This window comes from Oncorhynchus tshawytscha, linkage group LG34 (assembly GCF_018296145.1).
Source record: "Oncorhynchus tshawytscha isolate Ot180627B linkage group LG34, Otsh_v2.0, whole genome shotgun sequence".
Lineage (NCBI taxonomy): Eukaryota > Metazoa > Chordata > Actinopteri > Salmoniformes > Salmonidae > Oncorhynchus > Oncorhynchus tshawytscha.
In genome coordinates this window covers 13,360,149-13,385,280 of record NC_056462.1, presented here as the reverse complement: position 1 = coordinate 13,385,280, position 25,132 = coordinate 13,360,149, and the positions used below count along the sequence as shown (strand labels likewise).

The window sequence follows — 25,132 nt, the reverse complement described above, 5'->3', positions numbered from 1 at the left end:
TTCAGTGTTTCATGCACCTGGGCACCACTGACGCATTCAGAGTGTATTTGTAATTGTCCATGCAAGGATAGAACGTCTGAAACGTTTTGTTTCTTCCCTTAGTCGTTCTCCTTGCACTTTAAAAAGCCAGAGAGCTTTGTCCTAAAGGAGAAATGTCATTAAGAGCTCCAGTGAAAATGGAGTCGGCGAAGACCAGGGAAGAGGTGATTTACAATACTCCCTGAGCCTCCCTACCTCTTGCTCTCCCTCTCTCAGCGAGGCCCACACCAACGCCAGCATTTTAGTAGACCCTATAAACCAGCCACACAAGGTCTGCACAATGGCTAAGGCTCAAACTCCAATGGTACCCTGTCCCCTATGTAGTGCACTACTTTTGACCAGGGCCCATAGGAGTCTGGTCAAAAGTAGTGCACCACAGAGAATAGGGTGACATTTGGGACAAAAACTACATGCAGGAGGAGGAAGAGAGAACAAAATGGATTCCAGACAATATGCTGCAGTAATTGTAAGACAGGTGGTGTTATGTGCCAATGTTGAATGATGTCACTAATCAATTGCAATTTGGTCAGGGTCTCAGGGAGATTCTGGAGCATCAAGCGGTATCATTTGTGTAAAATCACCAGTATGCAGTATACTGTAGCCTTTGCATTTGAGTAAACCTTAAATGCAAAAATCAATACAAACCCTTGATCATGAATCTGAGGTATTGAGGGAAGACACACTAAGTAATTTAAAGTGCTGCCATAGCATGTGGATTGACTTCCTGCTAACATGCTTCATTACAGATCAATGAGACGGTAATGAGAAATAGACCAGCTGTAATGTGTTCCTTCAGAACAGGAACTCATTCCAATGTGTATTGTATTCCACATAACACTGAGATGCAGTGGGATGGAACAACCCATGAGACTTAGAGACACTATCACTTTTTAAACTCCTATTCATAATCTCCAGAACCAAACATACCAATCTACATCTGCAGTCTGTAGTCACAAAAAGGTTTGGACTAGTTTCAATGTGGGGGTTGGAGAGCGAGGGATGAGTGACAGTCCTACCTTTCCTGTGACAGCCGACCAGACCTTGAGCGAGTTGTCGTCAGAGCCGCTGACTATGCGGTTACCACAGAACTGGAGGCAGGTGATGACATGGTCATCATGACCCTTAAGCACCTAGAGAGAATGGAGGGATGGAGAGGAGAAGAGGGAGGGAAGGAGAGAGAGAGTTGGATGACAGGGAGGGAGGGAGGGATGGAGAGGAGAGAACAGGAAGAGAGATGGATACGGCGGAGAAGGAGAGGACGGAGTGAGGGAGAATAAGATAAAATGTCAAGAACCAAAACAGGAACAATGACAAGGCTGTATTTCTCCAGACATCAAAGACTTGAGGTAAATGTCACGACGGCGCTTTGCAGGTGTACAGAGACCCCCATTCAAAAAGACTTGTGAGTGTATGTGTGTTTAAACTCAGAACTGCCGACTCGGCCAATGACAGAGCGCGTTAGACGGAGTGTGAAGAGCAAGCGCAGTAACCACGGTTACGTCAGCCATTCCTTCTCGTCACAATAGGACCCGAGGGCTTTTGAAATTAGCCATACAAGGTATATTAGGAAGATCACTCTCCCTTGCTAGTCAAGCTCAATTTAAACTCTGAAAACAGGAGCCCGAAACACTCAAGAAAAAGCAGGTTGATGTAGAAGTAGAATTGAGGTCATGTCGAGCTCTAGAGAAGAACTACCATAAAAAAAAAACCTATCTATAAGAACTGTCACTACCAAAATCTTCTTTAGGAGAGTTAGAGAACTGACCCACCTATGGCTTCTAATAAAACCCAGCATAAGAGCCTTATCGACTTGGACGTCTGGTCTAATTCAAAGCCGCTTTATATAAAATCCATACGAGTCTCAAGGGAGTGTTAAGATATAATGAAACAGTCTAATAAGGAACGAAGAAAGGCTTTAGATTCTAAGTTTTATACAAAACCACCAACTCCAAAGTTGAGAACAGAAGCAGAGTTAAATACTGTGGGCTAATGATGAACGCAAATAAAATTATCTATATTATAAACTGGGTGGTTTCAGCCCTAAATGTTGATTGGCCGACAGCTGTGATATATCAGACTGCATACCACGGGTATGACAAAACATGCATTTTTACATTGGTAATCAGTTTATAATAGCAATAAGGCACCTTGAGGGTTTGTGGTATATGGCCAATATACCACAGCTAAGGGCTGTATCCAGGCACTCCACGTTGCGTTGTGCTTAAGAACAGACCTTAGCCGTGGTAAATTGGCTATATACCACAAACCCCCGAGGTGCCTTATTGCTTAATTATATAAAATGTTGAGAATAAGGGGAAGCAAAGACAAAATGTCTACCTTGGGTGATCGGAGGTCTCCTCTCCTCCAGTTGGTGTCTATCCTATGCTGCCTGATGTACGCACACTTCCAGGGGCTGTGGGTGAAGCCCGGCTTGGTGATTTTCCTCTTCTTGAAGGCTAGAGGCTCATCAATGCTTGCTTGTGAAGAGATGAGAGGAGAGGAGCAGTGTCAGTCCGAGACTGCGTAGGAACGCAGAATATCTACCGTTTGCTCAGGCCATTGTCAATCTAGCCTGACCATTGTTCAACATTGATCATATTGGTCAATGCTGGTGTCAATCATGGTCTGAAACTACTTCAGCCTGTTCCTTTCAGGCCAGTGCTTGTGCCTGTCATGCCCGTATACCGGTTCAGTGATTCCTATTGGCTAAGTGCGTCTAGACTGACCCTCCTCCCGGCACTTCTCCCTCCAGAGGAGGTTGTCCTCAGCCAGGATCCTCCAGTAACGACAGGTCTGAGCGGCCTGCAGCAGGTCCTTGGGCTCAAGGAACGACAGCACGTACAGGGCCAACTGACGGAGGAGAGGAAGGATGGAGGGAAGGAGAGAGAGAGAGGAGGAGAGAAGGTTATTTTACAGCATAAGGGCGTTGCCGTGGTTGAGTGGGTGGTCTGGGTAAGGTGACCAACCCCACACCTCCTAAAATACCCGTGCTCTACAACTCAAACATACCTCATCCCCAAGCCATTATTGACGATCCAGAGCAATTGAGAGCGTTTGAAAGTGTTTCATCGATGCAGCACAGCAGAACCCCTGATTGTGTATTGAGTTGGTTACATAACAGGGTACTACAGGGTGTCTTCGTCTTACTACGTGTCTCAGTCTCATCCATATATGGATACCACTGAACTGCCCCCAGGGTTTGTTCTGTTGCCGCTTCTTTACTCTGCCTAGTGCCTACCACACCCTATCACACTCCAGCCTGAGAGACGGAGAGAAAACAGAGAAAAGAGCGAGAGAAGAGAAAAAAAGAGCGAGAGAAAAAAAGAGCGAGAGAAAAAAAAGAGCGAGACAAAAAAAAGAGCGAGACAAAAAAAGAGCGAGACAAAAAAAGAGCGAGACAAAAAAAAGAGCGAGACAAAAAAAGAGCGAGACAAAAAAAAGAGCGAGACAAAAAAAGAGCGAGACAAAAAAGAGCGAGAGACAAAAAAAGAGAGAGACAAAAAAAAAGAGCGAGAGAAAAAAAGAGCGAGAGAAAAAAAGAGCGAGAGAAAAAAAAAGAGCGAGAGACAAAAAAAGAGAGAGAAAAAAGAGCGAGAGAAAAAAAAGAGCGAGAGAAAAAAAAGAGCGAGAGACAAAAAAAAGAGCGAGACAAAAAAAAGAGCGAGAGAGACGACAGAGAAAAGAGAGGAGAAGAGAGAGGAGAGAGAAGGAGAAACGGGAGAGAGCGAAAAGAGAGAAGGAGAAGAGGAGAAAAGAGAGAAAAGAGAGGAAAAGGAGAGAAGAGAGGAGAAGAGAGAGAAGAAGAGAAAAGAGAAGTGGAAAAGAGAGAGCGAAAAGAGAGGAGAGAGAAAAGAGGAGAAATGAGAGAAAAGAGAGAAGGAGAAAAGAGAGAGAAAGAGGAGAGAACAAATGGGAAGCAAAGCAGAAACAGCTAAATGGGAAGAAACAAGGCAACACTGAGAGGGAGCGAGACAGGCTTGTCTGAGGCTCCAACCTCTGCTAAACAAGGTAACAGTGAGAGGGAGCAAGACAGGCTTGTCTGAGGCTCCAACCTCTGCTAAACAAGGTAACAGTGAGAGGGAGCAAGACAGGCTTGTCTGAGGCTCCAACCTCTGCTAAACAAGGTAACAGTGAGAGGGAGCAAGACAGGCTTGTCTGAGGCTCCAACCTCTGCTAAACAAGGTAACAGTGAGAGGGAGCGAGACAGGCTTGTCTGAGGCTCCAACCTCTGCTAAACAAGGTAACAGTGAGAGGGAGCAAGACAGGCTGTCTGAGGCTCCAACCTCTGCTAAACAAGGTAACAGTGAGAGGGAGCAAGACAGGCTGTCTGAGGCTCCAACCTCTGCTAAACAAACAGTCTGAAGGGACTTGGCCACTGGAGCAAGCTGAGGGGAGGCTATTTAGACCATTATGGAACATTCCAGACTACTTCCCACACATCTCCCTTCACTCACTCCCTCCCCCATTACAGACGATTCCACACCTTGCCTTCCTCTTCCACTCCCCGTTCAGACCTCCCTCACACCTGACAGACAGGAGGCAGGTGCCAGACTGAGACAGTCACTCTGATAAGGACCTCTCTGAGGAGTGACAGGAGGCTTTTTAAGATAGATCCCCTGAGACCATAGAGTCCTGAACAGAGACACATTGGCCCGGTGTTATTAGTCCCCAGTTAGAGCGAAGGGTGACACACCCACCGAAAAGGTGCCATTAAGGCTTTTTCCAATGAGTTAAGTGGAGATAAGAAGACAGCTCAGGGAGCTTTTAGTTTTCACCTCTTTGGGCAACAGGGATGGATGAGAGAGTGCAGTTGGGGGAGTTAGGTGGTTCTCACTTCTTTAGGAGGTAGAAAAGCAATTGGGTAGAGAGGGTTAGAAAGAGAGAGAGAGGAAGAAGGGGTTAGAAAGAGAGAAAGAAGGGGTTAGAAAGAGAGAGAGAGAGAGAGAGAAAGAAAGAGAGAAAGAGAGAGAAAGAAAGAGAGAAAGAAGGGGTTAGAAAGAGAGAGAAGGGGTTAGAAAGAGAGAGAAGGGGTTAGAAAGAGAGAGAAAGAAGGGGTTAGAAAGAGAGAAAGAAGGGGTTAGAGAGAGAGGAAGAAGGGGTTAGAAAGAGAGGAAGAAGGGGTTAGAAAGAGAGGAAGAAGGGGTTAGAAAAGAGAGAGAGAGAGAGAGGGGGAAGAAGGGGTTAGAAAGAGAGAGAGAGAAGGGGTTAGAAAGAGAGAGAGAGAAAGAGAGAAAGAAAGAGAGAGAGAGGAAGAAGGGGTTAGAAAGAGAGAAAGAAGGGGTTAGAAAGAGAGAAAGAAGGGGTTAGAAAGAGAGAGAAAGAAGGGGTTAGAAAGAGAGAGAGAAAGAGAGAGAGAGGAAGAAGGGGTTAGAGAGAGGAAGAAGGGGTTAGAAAGAGAGGGAGAAGGGGTTAGAAAGAGAGAGAGAGAGAAAGGGGTTAGAGAGAGAGAAAGAGGGGGTTAGAGCGAGAGAGAGAGAAAGAAGGGGTTAGAAAGAGAGAAAGAAGGGGTTAGAGAGAGAGAGAGAGAAAGAAGGTGTTAGAGAGAGAGAGAGGAAGAAGGGGTTAGAAAGAGAGAGAGAGAGGAAGAAGGGGTTAGAAAGAGAGGAAGAGAGGAAGAAGGGGTTAGAGAGAGAGAGAGAGAGAGAAAGAAGGGGTTAGAGAGAGAAAGAAGGGGTTAGAGAGAGAAAGAAGGGGTTAGAGAGAGAAAGAGAGGAAGAAGGGGTTAGAGAGAGAGAGAGAAAGAAGGGGTTAGAGAGAGAAAGAAGGGGTTAGAGAGAGAGAAAGAAGGGGTTAGAAAAGAGAGAGAGAGGGGGAAGAAGGGGTTAGAAAGAGAGGAAGAAGGGGTTAGAGCGAGAGAGAGAGAAAGAAGGGGTTAGAGCGAGAGAAAGAAGGGGTTAGAGAGAGAGGAAGAAGGGGTTAGAAAGAGAGAGAGAGAAAGAAGGGGTTAGAAAGAGAGAGAGAGGGGGAAGAAGGGGTTAGAAAGAGAGAAAGAAGGGGTTCGAGCGAGAGAGAGAGAGGAAGAAGGGGTTAGAGAGAGAGAAAAAGAGGAAGAAGGGGTTAGAGGGAGAGAGAGAAAGAAGGGGTTAGGAAAGAGAGAGAGAGGGGGAAGAAGGGGTTAGAAAGAGAGAAAGAAGGGGTTAGAAAGAGAGAGAGAGAGAGGAAGAAGGGGTTAGAAAGAGAGGAAGGGGTTAGAGAGAGAGAAAGAGAGGAAGGGGTTAGAGGGAGAGAGAGAAAGAAGGGGTTAGAGCGAGAGAGAGAGAGAGGAAGAAGGGGTTAGAAAGAGAGAGAGAGAAAGAAGGGGTTAGAAAGAGAGAGAGAGAAAGAAGGGGTTAGAAAAGAGAGAGAGAGAGGAAGAAGGGGTTAGAAAGAGAGAGAGAGAGAGGAAGAAGGGGTTAGAAAGAGAGAGAGAGAGGAAGAAGGGGTTAGAAAGAGAGAGAGAGAGAGGAAGAAGGGGTTAGAAAGAGAGAGAGAGAGAGAGGAAGAAGGGGTTAGAAAGAGAGAGAGAGAGAGAGAGAGGAAGAAGGGGTTAGAAAGAGAGAGAGAGAGAGGAAGAAGGGGTTAGAAAGAGAGAGAGAGAGAGGAAGAAGGGGTTAGAAAGAGAGAGAGAGAGAGAGAGAGGAAGAAGGGGTTAGAAAGAGAGAGAGAGAGAGAGAGAGAGGAAGAAGGGGTTAGAAAGAGAGAGAGAGAGGAAGAAGGGGTTAGAAAGAGAGAGAGAGAGGAAGAAGGGGTTAGAAAGAGAGAGAGAGAGAGAGAGAGAGGAAGAAGGGGTTAGAAAGAGAGAGAGAGAGAGAGAGAGGAAGAAGGGGTTAGAAAGAGAGAGAGAGAGAGAGAGGAAGAAGGGGTTAGAAAAGAGAGAGAGGAAGAAGGGGTTAGAAAGAGAGAGAGAGGAAGAAGGGGTTAGAAAGAGAGAGAGAGGAAGAAGGGGTTAGAAAGAGAGAGAGAGAGAGAGGAAGAAGGGGTTAGAAAGAGAGAGAGAGAGAGAGAGAGGAAGAAGGGGTTAGAAAAGAGAGAGAGAGGAAGAAGGGGTTAGAAAGAGAGAGAGAGAGAGAGGAAGAAGGGGTTAGAAAGAGAGAGAGAGAGAGGAAGAAGGGGTTAGAAAGAGAGAGAGAGAGAGAGAGGAAGAAGGGGTTAGAAAGAGAGAGAGAGAGAGAGAGGAAGAAGGGGTTAGAAAGAGAGAGAGAGAGAGAGGAAGAAGGGGTTAGAAAGAGAGAGAGAGAGGAAGAAGGGGTTAGAAAGAGAGAGAGAGGAAGAAGGGGTTAGAAAGAGAGAGAGAGAGAGAGGAAGAAGGGGTTAGAAAAGAGAGAGAGAGAGAGAGGAAGAAGGGGTTAGAAAGAGAGAGAGAGAGGAAGAAGGGGTTAGAAAGAGAGAGAGAGAGAGAGGAAGAAGGGGTTAGAAAGAGAGAGAGAGAGGAAGAAGGGGTTAGAAAGAGAGAGAGAGAGAGGGAGGAAGAAGGGGTTAGAAAGAGAGAGAGAGAGGAAGAAGGGGTTAGAAAGAGAGAGAGAGAGAGAAAGAAGGGGTTAGAAAGAGAGAGAGAGAGGAAGAAGGGGTTAGAAAGAGAGAGAGAGAGAGGGAGGAAGAAGGGGTTAGAAAGAGAGAGAGAGAGAGAGAGAGAGGAAGAAGGGGTTAGAAAGAGAGAGAGAGAGAGAGAGAGGAAGAAGGGGTTAGAAAGAGAGAGAGAGAGAGAGAGAGGAAGAAGGGGTTAGAAAGAGAGAGAGAGAGAGAGGAAGAAGGGGTTAGAAAAGAGAGAGAGAGAGAAAGAAGGGGTTAGAAAAGAGAGAGAGAGAGAAAGAAGGGGTTAGAAAGAGAGAGAGAGAGAGAAAGAAGGGGTTAGAAAGAGAGAGAGAGAGAGAAAGAAGGGGTTAGAAAAGAGAGAGAGAGAGAAAGAAGGGGTTAGAAAGAGAGAGAGAGAGAGAAAGAAGGGGTTAGAAAGAGAGAGAGAGAGAAAGAAGGGGTTAGAAAGAGAGAGAGAGAGAAAGAAGGGGTTAGAAAGAGAGAGAGAGAGAAAGAAGGGGTTAGAAAGAGAGAGAGAGAGAAAGAAGGGGTTAGAAAGAGAGAGAGAGAGAAAGAAGGGGTTAGAAAGAGAGAGAGAGAGAAAGAAGGGGTTAGAGAGAGAGAGAGAGAGAGAAGGGGTTAGAAAGAGAGAGAGAGAGAGAGAGAGAGAAAGAGGAAGAAGGGGTTAGAAAGAGAGAGAGAGAAGGGGTTAGAAAGAGAGAGAGAAAGAGAGAGAAAGAAAGAGAGAGAGAGAGGAAGAAGGGGTTAGAAAGAGAGAGAGAGGAAGAAGGGGTTAGAAAGAGAGAGAGAGGAAGAAGGGGTTAGAAAGAGAGAGAGAGGAAGAAGGGGTTAGAAAGAGAGAGAGAGGAAGAAGGGGTTAGAAAGAGAGAGAGAGGAAGAAGGGGTTAGAAAGAGAGAGAGAGGAAGAAGGGGTTAGAAAGAGAGAGAGGAAGAAGGGGTTAGAAAGAGAGAGAGAGGAAGAAGGGTTTAGAAAGAGAGAGAAAGAAGGGTTTAGAAAGAGAGAGAAAGAAGGGTTTAGAAAGAGAGAGAGAGGAAGAAGGGGTTAGAAAGAGAGAAAGAAGGGGTTAGAAAGAGAGAGAGATGAAGGGGTTAGAACGAGAGAGAGGAAGAAGGGGTTAGAACGAGAGAGAGAGGGGAAGAAAGGGTTAGAAAGAGAGAGAGAGGAAGAGGGTTAGAAAGAGAGAGAGAGGAAGAAGGGGTTAGAAAGAGAGAGAGAGGAAGAAGGGGTTAGAAAGAGAGAGAGAGGAAGAAGGGGTTAGAAAGAGAGAGAGGAAGAAGGGGTTAGAAAGAGAGAGAGAGGAAGAAGGGTTTAGAAAGAGAGAGAAAGAAGGGTTTAGAAAGAGAGAGAGAGGAAGAAGGGGTTAGAACGAGAGAGAGGAAGAAGGGGTTAGAACGAGAGAGAGAGAGGAAGAAAGGGTTAGAAAGAGAGAGAGAGATGAAGAAGGGGTTAGAACGAGAGAGAGAGAGAGAGGGGAAGAAAGGGTTAGAAAGAGAGAGAGATGAAGAAGGGGTTAGAACGAGAGAGAGAGGGGAAGAAGGGGTAAGAACGAGAGAGGGCAGCAGGGAGATGAAGTAGCGTTGGAACTGCGGCTCAATGACCTGAGGAAGAAGGGGTTAGAAAGAGAGAGGGAGGAGGAGGGGTTAGAAAGAACTATAAAGGGGTTGTCACCTCTTTGGGCAGCAGGGAGATGAAGTCACGTTGGAACTGCGGCTCAATGACCTGCATCATGTGTTTGACATGCGTGGGCTCACAGCTGTCGATCAACTCATCCAGCGCCATCAGCTTCTCTGGGCCACTCCAGCTCTGAAAAACACACAGGAGGACGAGGTAGAGCAGGGTTAGATGGGATGTGTCGATGGTACACTACTCCAGCTGTGGAATACACAGGACCGGTCAGGAGAGAAGTACATGGAAAGGACTTTATGTGTTGGTTGTGTTGATGGTACTTGATTGTAAAATAAGTTGTTTTTAGTGTGTGTTGCGTTGAATTGGCATACAAGGGTGCTTGCTAGAAGTGTGGTGGAATGTAAAAGTGTTTGAAGCCACTTTGCATAGGTGTAGAAGTGTGTATATTTGCCAAAGCATACACTATATATACAAAAGTATATGGACACCCCTTCAAATTAGTGGATTTGGCTATTTCAGCCACACCCGCTGCTGACAGGTGTATAAAATCGAGAACACAGCCATGCAATCTCCATAGACAAACACTGGCAGTAGAATGGCCTGACTGAAGAGCTGTGACTTAACGTGGCACATTGTTGGGAAGGTGGCATCCTATGACAAGTCAGTTAGTAAAATGTCTGCCCTGCTAGAGCTGCCTCGGTCAACTGTAAGTTCTGTTATTGTGAATTGGAAACATCTAGGAGCAACAACGGCTCAGTTGCAAAGTGGTAGGCCACACAAGCGCACAGAATGGGACCGCTGAGTGCTGAAGCACGTAGTGTGTAAAAATAGTCTGTTCTTAGTTGCAACACTCACTACAGAGTTCCAAACTGCCTCTGGAAGCAACGTCAGCACAAGAACTGTTCGTCGGGAGCTTCATGAAATGGGTTTCCATGGCCAAGCAGCTGCACACAAGCCTAAGATCACCATGCGCAATGCCAAGAATTGTCTGGAGTGGTGTAAAGCTTGCTGCCATTGGAGCAGTGGAAGCGCGTTCACTAGTGATGAATCACACTTCACTATCTGGCAGTCCGACAGACGAATCTGGGTTTGGAAGATGCCAGGAGAGCACCACCTGCCCCAATGCATAGTGCCAACTGTAAAGTTTGGTGGAGGAGGAATAATGGTCTGGGACTGTTTTTCATGGATTCAGGCTAGGAATCCGTTAGTTCCAGTGAAAGGAAATAGGAGGGAAAGGAGGGAGCAACCCGATATTAAAGCTCATGATTTTGGAATGAAATGTTTGCGAGCAGGTGTCCACATACTTTTGGTCATGTGTACGCAAGTGAATAACACATTCCCTCAACAGAAGCCAGTTAGCCCAAGGCACCTCGCCGCTAACTACACTGGCAACAGGCACATTAAGAGGCCATTTCCACATCAAGAGCCTGGCCTTCATCAGCACTGTTATTACCTAGCTATGCTCCGTTGGGGGATTTCTCCTGGCTGAATATTCACCACCGCTCACAGCCTGAAGCTCAAAGCCAAACTGTTGAGCTTAGCTAGCAAGGGCTGTAGTTGTAACTAGACCAAGTGTCTAGGTGCTGGGGCCAACGTGGTTTTCCTTTGGGAGAGCGCTCCAATGTAACACAGTGATTATAAGAGAGAACGATGGAGGGAGGCATGGAGGATGGAATGCATTGGGCATGTAAAGCATCTGTAATTTGGCAGTTAGACTGACGCCACCGGAGGAGCTGTCTGTGTTGGTAGTTAGGAAGGTAATCAGGGAGTTGGGTTCAAAGCAGTACTCCTCGAACCAGGGCAAAGGGTTGGATTACTGAATGGTTACTCAGCGCTGGCTGGCAGGCGACTTAACACCCATTGGTTATGCCTCTGGGAATTAGCTTTCCGGGTAGAAACACCACTAGCTACAAAGCTTGCTTATGCTTGGCGGGTAACACACCGAATTAAGGCACTGATTACAAAGCATGGGTCAGTCAACCCTGGTTTTTAACCAGACGACATAACACCATGTTTCTTTCCAATGTTATGACATTTGGATAGCATTCTTTTCTGGCTATAGTCATCTTCAAACCTCGTAAAGAGGATTCATTTGAATTTCTCTCTCACTCCACAGGAAGCACAAAAAGGGGCTGAGCATGCCAGGACAGGAAAGAGAATGTACAGAATGCACGTTGTGGGTTTAGCTGCGTCTAATACGGGCTGTCAGATGAAAGGCAAAAATGGGGCCATAGCAGGTGAACTACGTCAATAGTCTCTCTCTCACGCTCTCCCGCTCTTTTAAAAACCCACACACAGAGGGCGAGTTCTCACATGGACAAGCTATTTCACAGGATTAGTGTTTTTTTGGGAACGATTAAGCGATAAATGCAATGTTACAATATTTGACAACGGATGTCTGACTGAATTGTTTGATGCCGTGCCATGTCCCGGAGAGGCAGGTACTGATCTTACAGGTAGTTGTTGCAGAAGTAAACAGAGCGTCAAAGCCCGACCTTGAACGCAACATTGTTCTAAACAGCTGCGGAATCTTAACATCCTGAAGTAAGACTTACGAGCATCTAATTGTTAATGAACTTGGCCTGAAATCTCTATGCTGCAGTCTGGCTTCTGTGGCTGTAAATCGCTACAGGATGGGATTACATTTCACAATAGCAGTAAACTGGTTTATTCACCAAACAGAGACGTGAAGAAAGTTAATCACCGCAATATTAGCAGAAAGATGTTGCCGACAGGAATGTTTTTAGCAAATTGCCATTTTTCGAATAAAAGATTTCTTGACATTTTGTTGCGGTTATGCAGCCATTACCTTCAGAGAATGCTTTGAAGATGGAGCTAAAGCTCTAATTTCTTTCCTGTTTATTTCCCCAAAGATTTGGCCTTTATGACTGGCAAAGTCAATATAGCCACAAAGCCTGCTGTAAAAAAACTTCAGCGAAGAAGGCAGCAGCATTACAGCGAGTTGGTTGCCAAGTCAAATAAACTCAGCACTGTTCCCATTTCGGATGAAAGGGATGCTTACTGACGATGAATTTGATATTAACAAAATGCTGGAAACAAATTGCCGATGTCTGAGCACTCGTCATGATTATGGAGTTGCCTCAACACAACAAGGCTTTTACTGCCCTAACAAAAAGCAGAGAAGGAACATTACGGCCGTGCCTGAAATGGCACCCTATTCCCTATATAATAAACTATTTCTGACCTGAGGCACTACAGGAAGTACCTGAAAGACAAAAGGATTTCTCTATTGACTATTGGCTGTGACGTTAGAACTCGACCATAGGCTAATATGTCATTCGAAGCTGACTGGCCTAAAATACTATGTGGCTTTGAAAGGATTACCTGAACAAAGATCACATCTGTTCAACTGTTGACATAGTATACATCGGGCATTGGCTGCACAAATACAATATTGGAGCCTGTATTCTAAACAGGTAGGCTAAATCCTATCCCATGCTACAGTGCATATGGTAATGTGTGGGCCAAAAGATCAAGGCAGCAATTATCTTCAAGGCTTGAGGAAACATTGATCGGGCGCAGCATCAGCTTTTTGATGAGCTCTCGCTCCGGGGCTTCGAAGGAAGACACTCAGGGGAGGGGGGACGATGACAACATATGTAACAAAGGAGTTGGGAGGAACTACCTACTTAGTTAGAACCATCACTCCTCAGGGAGCAGAGGCCAATTAGGAACTGAGAGCTAGGGGGTAGGAACTAACTCACCTGAAATGACCACGAGGAAGGGGAGGATGGACGTGACAGGAAGACATTGGAGGAGCGAAGTGGGAACTAATCTCCTGAAATGACCACGAGGAAGGGGAGGATGGACGTGACAGGAAGACATTGGAGGAGCGAAGGGGGAACTAACTCACCTGAAATGACCACGAGGAAGGGGAGGATGGACGTGACAGGAAGACATTGGAGGAGCGAAGGGGGAACTAACTCACCTGAAATGACCACGAGGAAGGGGAGGATGGACGTGACAGGAAGACATTGGAGGAGCGAAGTGGGAACTAATCTTCTGAAATGACCACGAGGAAGGGAGGATGGACGTGACAGGAAGACATTGGAGGAGCGAAGGGGGAACTAACTCACCTGAAATGACCACGAGGAAGGGGAGGATGGACGTGACAGGAAGACATTGGAGGAGCGAAGGGGGAACTAACTCACCTGAAATGTCCGGAGCCATTCCTGGAGACCTGTGGGAGAAGGGATGGAGGTGATACGCCGTCTCTGCTGCCCCTGACCGTTAGCTGTCCTGATGTGCCCAAACGTGGTGGGGGTGGCTGGGTAGGGGACCAGCCCTGTAGCACTGTGGGGAGAAATACGGAGAGATGGGGAGGGAGCGAGTAAGAACGCAGGAGTTATTTTTTTTTCCCCCACAAGAAAAAGATAACCAGACTACACCGAAGAAAAACTATTTCTCCTGTTCTTCTGAGGAGAAGGATGAGGGTTATATTGATAGCGAGGAACACGGAGGTCATTATGAATAGTTTCAAATGCGGGCAAAGTGCAGGTGCTGCAGCAGTAGCAGCTTCTGCAGATATCTTCTACTCCGCTCACTAATTACAATAGCAGTGAGGAGTACAAAAGTTGGGTGGATGGAGAAGCAAACAACCGATACTAATGAGAGAAACAACCCTGGGACTCTGCCAAGAGGAGACTTAACTGGGTTTCTATAGCTGGGGTGTATTCATTAGTGCACACCATAGCAAACCATTTTGCAATGAAAACAGAGTGATCTATTGGGCACATTCAGGTAGGTTCCTACCCGTTTGATTTAGTTTGCTTCATACTGAAACCAAGTTCACATTCACTATGCACGAAACGGGAAGGTACTACCTGAACGTCAATTAAGAAGGCACGAAACGGGAAGGTACTACCTGAACGTCAATTAAGAAGGCACGAAACGGGAAGGTACTACCTGAACGTCAATTAAGAAGGCACGAAACGGGAAGGTACTACCTGAACGTCAATTAAGAAGGCACGAAACGGGAAGGTACTACCTGAACGTCAATTAAGAAGGCACGAAACGGGAAGGTACTACCTGAACGTCAATTAAGAAGGCACGAAACGGGAAGGTACTACCTGAACGTCAATTAAGAAGGCACGAAACGGGAAGGTACTACCTGAACGTCAATTAAGAAACGTTCAATAAAATGTTCGGTTGCTAAATGTTTCAGTACGCCGTGCATGAATAAATACGAGCCTGATCTCTTCCAGAGTGTTTCTCTGGAACTGAAACCAGCCGTTTATTCCCATGTTTCCATCATCATTAATCAACTAAATGCATCTGCACACAAGCTTGATTCAATTTGGTTTGGGTTACTAACTTGTTTTTATTCAACTAAAAATATTTTTTAAAAATTGACTTGATTTAAGGGGAAAGAGAACTGCTATTGAGGTGCAGATCAATTCTGGTATGTGAATTTTAGGGGGATTTCTGTGCGCCTCTCGCCCTGAGACTTCAAAGTGCACATAGTTCCAAAGAATTAAGTTCAATGTCAACCCCCCCCAAAGGGAAGCCCTGAGGCGTGCGCTCATTCGGTACTAGGCAAACGCCAAACCAACCATTCAGCAGTTCCTCACACCATTCTGCTTAGCGACAGAAGTATGGGGTAAGAGAGAGAGGTCTGTTTCATAACGGGTTTATTTTTAATGGGATTGAGAGCTAGACCAACGTGTGGCAATTACAAGGCTGGAGAAGCAGCACAGTGCTGCCAGTGAGTGAGGCAGCAGTGCTTCGTCAGGGTCCTCAGGAAGGCATGAAGTACACTTTAATGGGCAAGGAACATGCTGCGGTGAGCACTTCTTATGAGGATTATGTCTTAGTGTGAATAACTACATAATATTCTGATTTACAGGGACAATGGGGGCTGCCTGCTGGATCCTGTCTGTGATACAACAGAACTGGGTCAGGGTTTCTTTACCATTTGCATTGCTGGGTCTACTGGGTAGGAAGGCTAAATCTATTGGTTAACTGGTAGGAACAGGGGGTTGGTTCTTCATCTTGGATAATGGATAACAGGGTAGGGGAGATGGGAACGCGCGGGGAGGGGGGTTCTTTACCTTGGATACTCGGAGCCTTTGCAGGGCTTTTTTCCTGAAGGGAAAGATCGGACCTCTGGGCCATGGTCCAACTTTCTCTTCATCTGCAAAACAAGGGAGGTGAAAGGAGAAGAGATGTTAGGAGGCAGTAGAGCGAGACAGACACCAGAGGTACACCCTTGTGTGCGTGCGCATGTTCCTTCGTTCTTGCACCCCACTATAAGAAAATAATGACAGGGCCCAAAACTAAAAACCTCCCTGCAGCAACCTAACATTTGGTGAAAGATGAGACCTGGCTCGAGTATAAATGATAATTGCTGCCTCACTCTCCAGATTACTTCTCCTCAAAGACAGAAGATATGAGTCATCTCTGCTATTAACATTTACAGGCTGTACTCCTGAGGAGAACGAAGCAGCGCCTCACTTTGAGAACAGGGAAAGAACGATTTTGTTGTTGAATAACTGGTACTGCAAACAAACGCTGACTTGAATGCTTTTGAGGCTCACAGCAGGAAAGCACTGACTGTTTCCTTCAGAAAATGATTTGAACACAACTGTAGTTCTTTTTGTGCACACGGCACAGATCCTCACAAGAATAAAACTAAACGCAGATAGAGTTCCCTTGCCTTGCCACGGGGACCAACCATTTCCACGTGAACAAACCATTTCCACGTGAGCAAACGTAAATTATGAACAAGAAGCCGAAGGGTCCCTACTTATTCAGCCTATAGATAAAAAGGCAAAGAATTTTGAAGTTCCAGTCATTCTTAATGCAGACGATGGCGCTGGCTCCAGCTGAGAGGAAGAACAGGGTGAGGTGTGGTAAAGGTTGGCTCTAACTGAAAGACATTTTATGATTTATTTTTATTGGGATCCCCATGAGCCAAAGCCAAATGAAAGGCAGGGCTGAGGTGTGGTAGTTTTTTTTTAACACTGATGAGCTTCACTCCAATAGGTTGCATACTGAAAAAGAGCACACACACACACTCACTGAAACAATCATTTGGGAGCAGCTATATGCTATAGGATGGGCAATGACTGCACCCTTTGCTAGAAAGAATACCTTGATTAGAATAGCTCGATTTATACATGGGTGGTTCAAGGGAAACCACACACACACACACAACCTCTCCTGCCTCAGTGGGTGCATAGTCAGAGCCTGGATAATGAACATCTAAAACAGGAGAAAACAAAAAGGCCTCAGCGTCCATCACACACCGAGCCCAAAATTACATTTGAATAAAACTCTTTTTGGGGACGTACTTGTACAGTGAGTCTCAAATGGATTTGTATGCACTTGGTGAATTGAATAACTGGTTAGGAAGGAGCACTGGGGGGTTTCAAAAGACAAAGCCTCTTTCGTGTTGTGTTTGCTTTACTCCACTTTGGTAGTGTCTGACTGGTACATCATGACATAAACAGACATTTAGCCTATTTTATATGGGATGTTCACCCAAATAGATGCAATTTCTACCACAAAGACCACACTGGACTATAACAGACAACTATTCATATCTTCATGTCACTGCACTCTGACCGTCGGGACTCACACATGCATGGAACACTAGCTAGATGCACGGAGATGGACAGAAACTACGCCAAGGGCAAGTTAAGAATGATAAATATTTAATTTGTTGCCGATTCTGGAGCCACAGAAAAATTGATAATATAGCCTAGCCTGCAATATGGCTATAGAACTGCAATGAGGTCTGTATGAAGGGAGGCCTACTTTTTAACTTATTAGCTGGGGATGTAGCCTAGTTGATTGGAGGACCAAACAACGATACTGATATCAAAGACTATTGATTATAGTTGAATTTCCACCAGATCATTTGGCGCTGAGTGTGTGTGTGAGTGTGTCTGGTGGTCTGACTGAGCTGAGGGAAGCGGTTCTGGTTTCTCTTTCTTGTGAGGAGCTGGCTGGGTTTTGATTAGGGGCCCCGTAGTGGGATGGTTAACAGCGCGTTGACGAGACAGTCGGGTCAGATCAAGAACTGTTCAAATAAATGAAAGCCATCTCCCTGAGATGGAGAACAGGACTACGAGGAGACAAAGAGGAGATAAATGAATCAGAATCATTGAGAAGAGATTTTGATGGGATGCATTGCAGAGAAGGCAATGAAAAGGGATTCTGGAAGAGAAATGTCAATTAAAAAAAATAAAACAATTCTAGAATAGCATTCCAAATGTTGGTGAAGAACGGAAGATTTATCATCAATGTGTTTTCCATCTAGTTAAAATGTTGTTTTCTCACTCGAGGAAGCGGTTGGATTTTTATAAGATATTCTCTGCTTGATAGGAGATTCATTCTCAACCCCAATCCCTTGTTCCCCAAGGAATAACCTCACTGCAATGGCAGTTCAAGTACTAGGGAGAGTAGGGGTGTGTGTGTGTGTGCGTGTGCGGGGTACAGGGGGTAGTGGCTGACGAGGGAATCTCCCAAGTGCAGGCGTTGAAAACACATTAGAGTGCAACAACCAGTCTCTTGTAATTCAGCCGTGGGAAAAGGTAACCCAAGACGAGACGGAGAATGTTGTTTGTAGACAGCTACTAATCAGTCACTCTGTGTCTCACACCTCTGACCTCCCTAACTGTGAGAAGGAGGAGAGCTGGATAGAGAGATAAGGACATTTTGAAAAGCAGCGAGAGAGCGTGAGAGAGAATGAAAGAGTACGTCATAAGATCTGAGGAAATCATTCTCTTATTATAAACTGGGTGGTGAATGAATGCCGATTGGCTGACAGCAGTGGTATATCAGACCATATACCACGGGTATGACAAAACATTTATTTTTTTACTGCTCTAAATACGTTAGTAAACAGTTTATAATAGACAAAATAAAGATTAGCTCCCAGTCGGTCGAAAAGACAGAAACCAACTGTAATGTGTTATTACTCTTTGAAATGTAGACCTTATGAAAATATAACTAATTGGAATAACGTTCTCCGTGTACGCCACAGTTATTCAATTACCATGTCTAGCAGCCATGAAATCATTTCAAGATCTCCATTGGAGAAACAAATAGAATTGGGACATAACTAGAAAGAGATGGGGCACCCGTAACAGATAGCAAAGGGACCTATTGCTTTCAGAGAAATAAAGTCAAACTGGATTTTCTATTAGGCTTTGAAAAAACAGCCAGTCTCCCCCTCTGTGCCTGTGGAGGGTTAAAACAGAAGATTCTTACAAGACAACACTGAGCACTACCTTCCCTACAGAGTAGAACACGCTCCCTATAACAGCAGCTGAGTGGATGGCAGAGAAAGAGCAACTAGGCATGAAATTATACGACTGTAGAATAGTCGCTTGAATGTGAGAGAATATGAAATGAGAGGAAGAGTCGGCTACTCACTGAGAAGAATTTGCTACAACAGGAGCACACAGTGAATGACAGAAAAATATAATTTAGGTATGAAATGACAGCCTCCTACTTGATACCTCTTGAAATGGAAATAATAAACAGAAAGGCTCATTATCATATTTTAAATCTTATCTGAATAGGAGGTGGGAAACGCCTTGCCTGGCTGAACAAACAGTCCACATTTGAATCCCACTAATTAAAAACCTGAAATGCATCCAAACCTCAGCAGCCCAGTCAATTTGACTAGCCAGCCCTTTTCTCCTTGGATTTTGTGCAAATGAATTTGAAGTGATTTTACCCAATTTGTTTACATAATATGATCCACTATAAATCATCAACAGCTGCACGGTCCTTTTCGTAGTTTCGGGAGGACGTGCCGAAACTGTTTAACGGTAACCGATGGTGGACACTGACACAGGAGGTGTGGGATGTTCTGCTGCCCGGTAACAGACGTTATTCAGAGTTTCCGGTGTGCTCAGTTCATACCGGTTGATTGCCTCTCATAAGGGCTCGCTTTCCACACAGCCAAGTTATTAAGCGGATCAGCAACCGCATTCGTCAATGTTATCCGCACAATGTTATCCGCACTTGAAACCGTAATCGCTTTTAAGAGACGCTGTGATGTTGGTTGCAGCAAACGACTTGCAGTCTTTCAACCTCATCACCAAAGTCTATGAAAAACTCCACCACAATAAAGCGTGCATTTCTGGATGACAAACTATGATGGATAAAAATCTGTCATAAAGGTTGTTTTGCCTTATACACAGCAGTCTGACACAGTGACCCATCATTTGTTCTTGAAGTCTCAAGCAAGTCTACAGTGTAAGCAATATAGTCTCTTCTTCAACAGGCAATTCAACAGACACAAATCAGATAGCCTACAGGTAACTATGCAGTGAGACACTTGGCAACACAAGATGCCCACAACTGCATATGTAATAGCCTGATGCATAATACATAAGCAGACCAAGGGAAATATTTGGAATAGGAAACAGAATAGCTACAACCTAACCTAAAAGTATTGATAAAAAAAAACATTGCTCACTATAACCTGGAAATGGGAGGTTATATTCTATGCAAAAATGGGAGGAAAAGTCCCGTATTCTGAATGTCTGGTTTTGCATCCTCCATAAACACATCAAAAAACAAAGTATCTAGTCTAATCATTCGTTTTGATGTTAAAGCACTCTATGTGGGTAAATAATATAGCATTGTAGCCTATTGGTTAATATGCCGTGATGCAAAGGAACACACTGCTCACACGGTCAGTGTGACACGCAAGTGCAGTTAATTGATGGGCAGATAGGCTGGGTCACCGCGTTTTCAACAACGGGCGTAATACATGGTAAAGGAATGAATGCTCGTTGCTCAAATATTATAGTGGGAAAATGTGAAGCTACGACAGCAAACCTCACGTGTAATTATTATGCAATAAGGCCTATGCATAAAACCCAATGTATTTCATAAGCAACATTTATTTATTCTGTTGCCGACCTCCCTGTACCCTGAATGTCATAACAATGACAACCGATGTGCTCAGTATGAATCTCAGTCATTCTAAAATATCAATCAAATCGGCTATGATATGAGCCCCGCAGAATTTCCCTGCTGTTCCCCGTTCATCCTCTGCAGTACCTGCCCATTCAATCTGCTGATGTATACAGCGGCGCGTCATTTTCGGCCATTCAATTCGCAACGAGCAGAAAATGATTTCCCAGGCGCTTGGTCAATATGTCAATCATGCAACGATATGACAGCAATATTGTGCGGCATGATGATGCATACAGACGTAGAAAGCCTACTCACTTTATAGAAAATCATCTTTAAAGTGCCGTAGAAACCCATGTTTGTTAATCCGGCTGTGGGTTCCTATTCCTTCACTGCGAATCGTTGAATCCCCAATATGACAGAGTGGTAGAATCGCAGCGCAAAGGGGAGCAGGGCAGGGTGCTCGCGGGTAGATCCGTGACAATCTCTGATGTGGACATGCTCGAGCACGTCACCGAACGGGCGTGCGTGCTTGACGGTAGGTGTAGTAGATTTATCGGTATGGAATTAGCTCAGTCCGTGCCACACGGATTGATTTTTCTCAGTAACGATTCAAATACAGAACTATGGAGCTAGTAGGCTCTCACTACGGATTGCCCCACAGGACTGCACGAGCAAGGATAATGAGCAAGGAGAGAGGGATGATAAAAAAGGGGAAGTTGCAACTCGGGCGAAAGGGGAGGAGTGGCTAGGGGAGAAAGGAGAGGGCCATGCCCTCTTCAGAGCCTTCACAACGCTAGTTTCTGCGTAGAGCTCGGATTACATTTTCCCCGGCAGTGAGGAGGCGAATGGTGCAGTCCAACAATAAACAGTATGCGCAGCGCATCAATTATTGGTGCGAATACACAGCAGCCAGGAAGGAAAAGGGAGGAGGAAATCACGGATGTGACTAGATGGAGTACAGCTACGACCGGACGTGACTTTTCCTAGCAGGTTGAGAGAGGTTTTTCACTAACCTTAACCTAATTCCCCTAACCTGCCATGTTAATTATTCCAACCTGCTGTGTAGTAAATTCTCCTAACCTGCTATGAAAAAGTCACTTTCCGATCATAGCTGTATACCACCGAGTCAACCCCCTCACTTGTTGCAGTCCACACACACACCCCATGGTATGGCAGCAGTGGCACTGCTAATGTTCTTTCCCCATCACTGGGCAGGAGGTATTTATCACAACTTACTTTAAATAGGATATTCTGTATAATCAGTGCTCTGCTTAGGGCAGTCAGACAAATTACATCCCGAAAAGTGAGAAACTTATATAAATAGAGGGAGAATATGATATTGAATAACCAAAAAACTGTATTTAATATTTCAGCCCATGCATAATAAACACATACCATTCATATATTATATTCCACACTTCATTCAGCCCGGGGATAAAGAGAAATCCATTATTCTCTAGTCGGCAGCGGTACACAATATGCACTTCAGGTGCAGCACCTGATTTACACACGAAATGAACGCTAATTCCTTTTCAATATGGGCAAAAACAATGATGGGCCTTAGTTATCAAAACTAGAACATAGGTGATGGCTTCACAACTGGGAAAGGGCTATCACATGCAAATTACACTGCTGTCGAGGGGAAATAAAAACAACTCTAAACTACTGGTTTGGGTCCAAAACAAAACAAACTAATCAATAATAATGGTTGAGGTGAATAAACATTGTTGAAAGAAAAGACTTCATCGTATTTGTCACTTCCAAGGTAAGAGGGAAGCTTTTCACAGGGCTATCCAGCTATCTGGTAAACAAATCCTGCACTGGCAGCTAGCTAGCTCGGCTATTGTTATTCAAATAATGCCTTGTGTAGAAAATAAATACACATGAAAAGCCCTTTCGCTTACGTTGATCAATTTGGACAAATGGGAAACTAGTCTGGGGATCTTGCATTAGGTCTGCAAACACCTGCAAGGTAAAAGCAACTAGCCTGCAAACTAGCCTGCAAACTAGCCTGCAAACTAGCCTGCAAACTAGCCTGCAAACTAGCCTGCAAACTAGCCTGCAAACTAGCCTGCAAACTAGCCTGCAAACTAGCCTGCAAACTAGCCTCCATAGGGGCTGATTGATAAAAAGGCTGTTGCAGTGCCCATATTTCCTATTGAGAGTGTCATTGGCAACATGGGAGGTGCGTTGTTTTATTCTCTCTTTAGACATCTGTCAGCACACTACCGGTGAAGCAAACATACGGTCACATTCTAGAAATCCAGCTTTGTGCTTTGAAGCCCTAGTGTCAGTCGAGGTTGAGTGATTAAAAAAACCCATCCATTTCCCTCTCATCAACACCTTGGACATTCCCTAAAAACACACCACATCGATTCAGCTACAACCGGAAGTTATTTTTTCATAGCAGGTTAGGAGAACTTACGCAGCAGGTTAAGAGAATTAGGTTAAGGTTAGGAAAAGGGGTTTTGTTATACTTTTGTTTTTATCCTGTGATGTTTGTTTTTATTTTCATTGTTCTTTATCAATGTGTTTTCCTGTGAAGCGTGTTGCGTTACATTCCTGTCTGAAATGTGCTATATAAATAAAGCTGGATTATGATTTGATTAGGGTTATCAAACATACTCTTAAACTGCTACGAAAAGTCACTTCCAGGGGGGCTCCCGAGTGGCGCAGCGGTCTAAGGCACTGCATCTCAGTGCTAGAGGCATCTCTACAGACCCTGGTTTGATTCCAGGCTGTAATCACAACCGGCTGTGATTGGGAGTCCCATAGGGTGACGCACAATTGGCCTAGCGTCGTCCGCGTTAGGGTTTGGCCGGGGTAGGACGTCATTGTAAATAACAATTTGTTTTTAACCGACTTGCCTAGTTAAATTTTAAAAATCTAGCCGTAGATGTATTGAAGTGGCATGTTTTTTAGGGAGCCTCTCCAACAGAAACTAACTTTTCAACCAAGATCCCAACGACACACTGGGCGTAAATATATATATTGATTGCAATTGTTCCCGAATGAGTGAGCGTTCATGTGCAAAGGATTAGCATTTCAATTGTTATAATGATCAACTCTGTAGTGACTTCATAGTCGACCCCCACTTCCCCTTTTGTCTAACAAGCTGCCATACCGGTTTAGCCCACTAGGGCACATTCTCCTATCATTTCTTGTAACCATATTTACTTTTTTTGTTTGTTTATGCATTTCTGTGACTTACTTAGTTAGTAAATCAATTATTTAAGACAATTGATGTATGGATGACTCATAGTGAAGACTGGGTTCGTGCAGGTAACCAACAATTTACTAATTACAGAGAATATTTGATAAAAACTATAAGTCTTCAGTTTAATGATGCCAAAGACAACACATGTATGACACAAACTACTTTTAAAGGGGACAATTGAGGCCTTTGAGAGAGACCTGCTCCCCATGTAATCTAGTGTTGGAGGCGTTAAAGGTGGCCAGGTGCAGTATAACTAAGATAGTCTGGAGCTCTCCCTGCACTGGAAATCTTTCCTCATTTGTTTTTGTTGCCACAGCAACACACCGAGACGGTGTGTTGGATCCTCTTGAGAACAACCCCCTCGCTGCCCAACCTTAACACAGTACGTTGGAATGCGTGGAACGTGAGAGCGGTGGCGCCCCAGCCTTTGAAGAGCCTGTGACCTCTGTAGCTCCCCTTCTGCCGCTCGGTAAAGCATTAACATCCAGCGGCGCTAGGCTCTTACCTCACAAAACCTCAAAAACCCTCCAGACATTGGGCTTCCACAAAACAGGTGTCCTCCGAAGTACACTCATATCTCAGCCTTGTCCGTGTCTTGTCTTCTCGTCTTTAAGTGATAGACCTCTGTGAGAGACACTGACAGATCTCTCGCTCTATAGATATATTTATATATCTAGATATAGATCTATCCATCTATCTATATAGGGAGAGAGGAGCGAGAGCGAGAAGGCTATGATGAATGGTTCTCGGTGTTGGAATATATATTGGGAACTAGAATGGAGAATGTAGTAAAATGACTATCTTGTAACAGCGCAGTGGTATGTCTGGAGGGCAAATGCAAATGCTCATTTCCCTTTATGTCTCTACTCTCTCGCTCGCTCTCTCTTGTATGGAGCTTCCTACGCAAACAGTAGGCTACAGCATGGGGATGTATGGATTTCTATGGCAGTGTTTCAGCCAACAGAATAGAAATTAGCTTATGAGTTTTCAGGGGAAATGGACTTTTTTTTTTATGTACGTGATACTGCAGTAATTCAAAAGAAAAAGGAACTGCAGAACTGATTCGACGGAATTCATCATTCTTTATGAGGTTTCATTAAATAAAGGGTAGAAAGTGAAGGGACTTAACCCTTAACCCTCTATAGGTGGATTAGATGGACTTAGACATTGAGCTTTTCAAAGGCAACAGATAGCCAGGGTATTTTCCCACCTCAAGCTATAGGAGAATGGCCTCCTTGATCAAATGTTTCAACGTGGGGCCTTGTTGAACTTGAAGCAGCAAATACGTCTTGGGCAGTGGTGCGTCGCTGAATAACCGCCGTGTCATTGTCCTGGCGGTGACAAAATAGGGGACCGTGGGCGGGGGGCCTTCGATCTCAATGGACGCTCACAGAGAGCAATAGCAGGGTGCACTCCAACCAGACAGATGACATGCGATCGACGGACGACGACAGGGAGAGGTGTGACAAATAGAACCTTGGTCCATCAGTGCAGCATTCCATTCTGGGGAACTATTGGGGAATTATTCTGAATAATGACATCTGCCTGTGGCTGCTTGGGGCCATTAGCATAACACTTTAGCCACCCACGTGACTGCAACCCCCCGAGAGTCCAGGCCTCTATTGGGGTCAGGTCAACGAGGGTTGACATCTCCTATTGTGACATCACGAGAGTTCCATGGGAAATGATATGGACAGAACAGAGGATAGAAGGGCAATGTCCATTACTGCCAATCACACGCTGTTAAGAGTCAAATAGTAACTTAACCTGGACCCAAGGTTGTTCTCAGGCTTGATATCTGGCAGGCTGAAAGTCTGGGAAGCCCATCGGAAATT

General features: G+C 44.9%; 1 protein-coding gene across 2 annotated transcripts in view; it reads right to left on the bottom strand.

The window, feature by feature from the left end:
- LOC112235796 (F-box/WD repeat-containing protein 7) overlaps window positions 1-25,132 on the bottom strand; it is a 112,894-nt gene that overhangs the window by 22,486 nt on the left and 65,276 nt on the right. The window contains exons 1-7 of one of the 2 annotated variants that reach the window (XM_042312148.1): window positions 20,396-20,757; window positions 15,250-15,332; window positions 13,351-13,492; window positions 9,221-9,355; window positions 2,766-2,889; window positions 2,377-2,516; window positions 1,056-1,169 (exon numbers count right to left, since the gene is read on the bottom strand). In XM_042312148.1, coding sequence (XP_042168082.1) covers window positions 1,056-1,169; window positions 2,377-2,516; window positions 2,766-2,889; window positions 9,221-9,355; window positions 13,351-13,492; window positions 15,250-15,332; window positions 20,396-20,434 — 777 coding nt within the window. In that variant the 5' untranslated portion in view covers window positions 20,435-20,757. Of the gene's footprint in view, window positions 1-1,055; window positions 1,170-2,376; window positions 2,517-2,765; window positions 2,890-9,220; window positions 9,356-13,350; window positions 13,493-15,249; window positions 15,333-20,395; window positions 20,758-25,132 lie in introns of those variants that run through there. The other variant, XM_042312147.1, reaches the window with a different exon arrangement.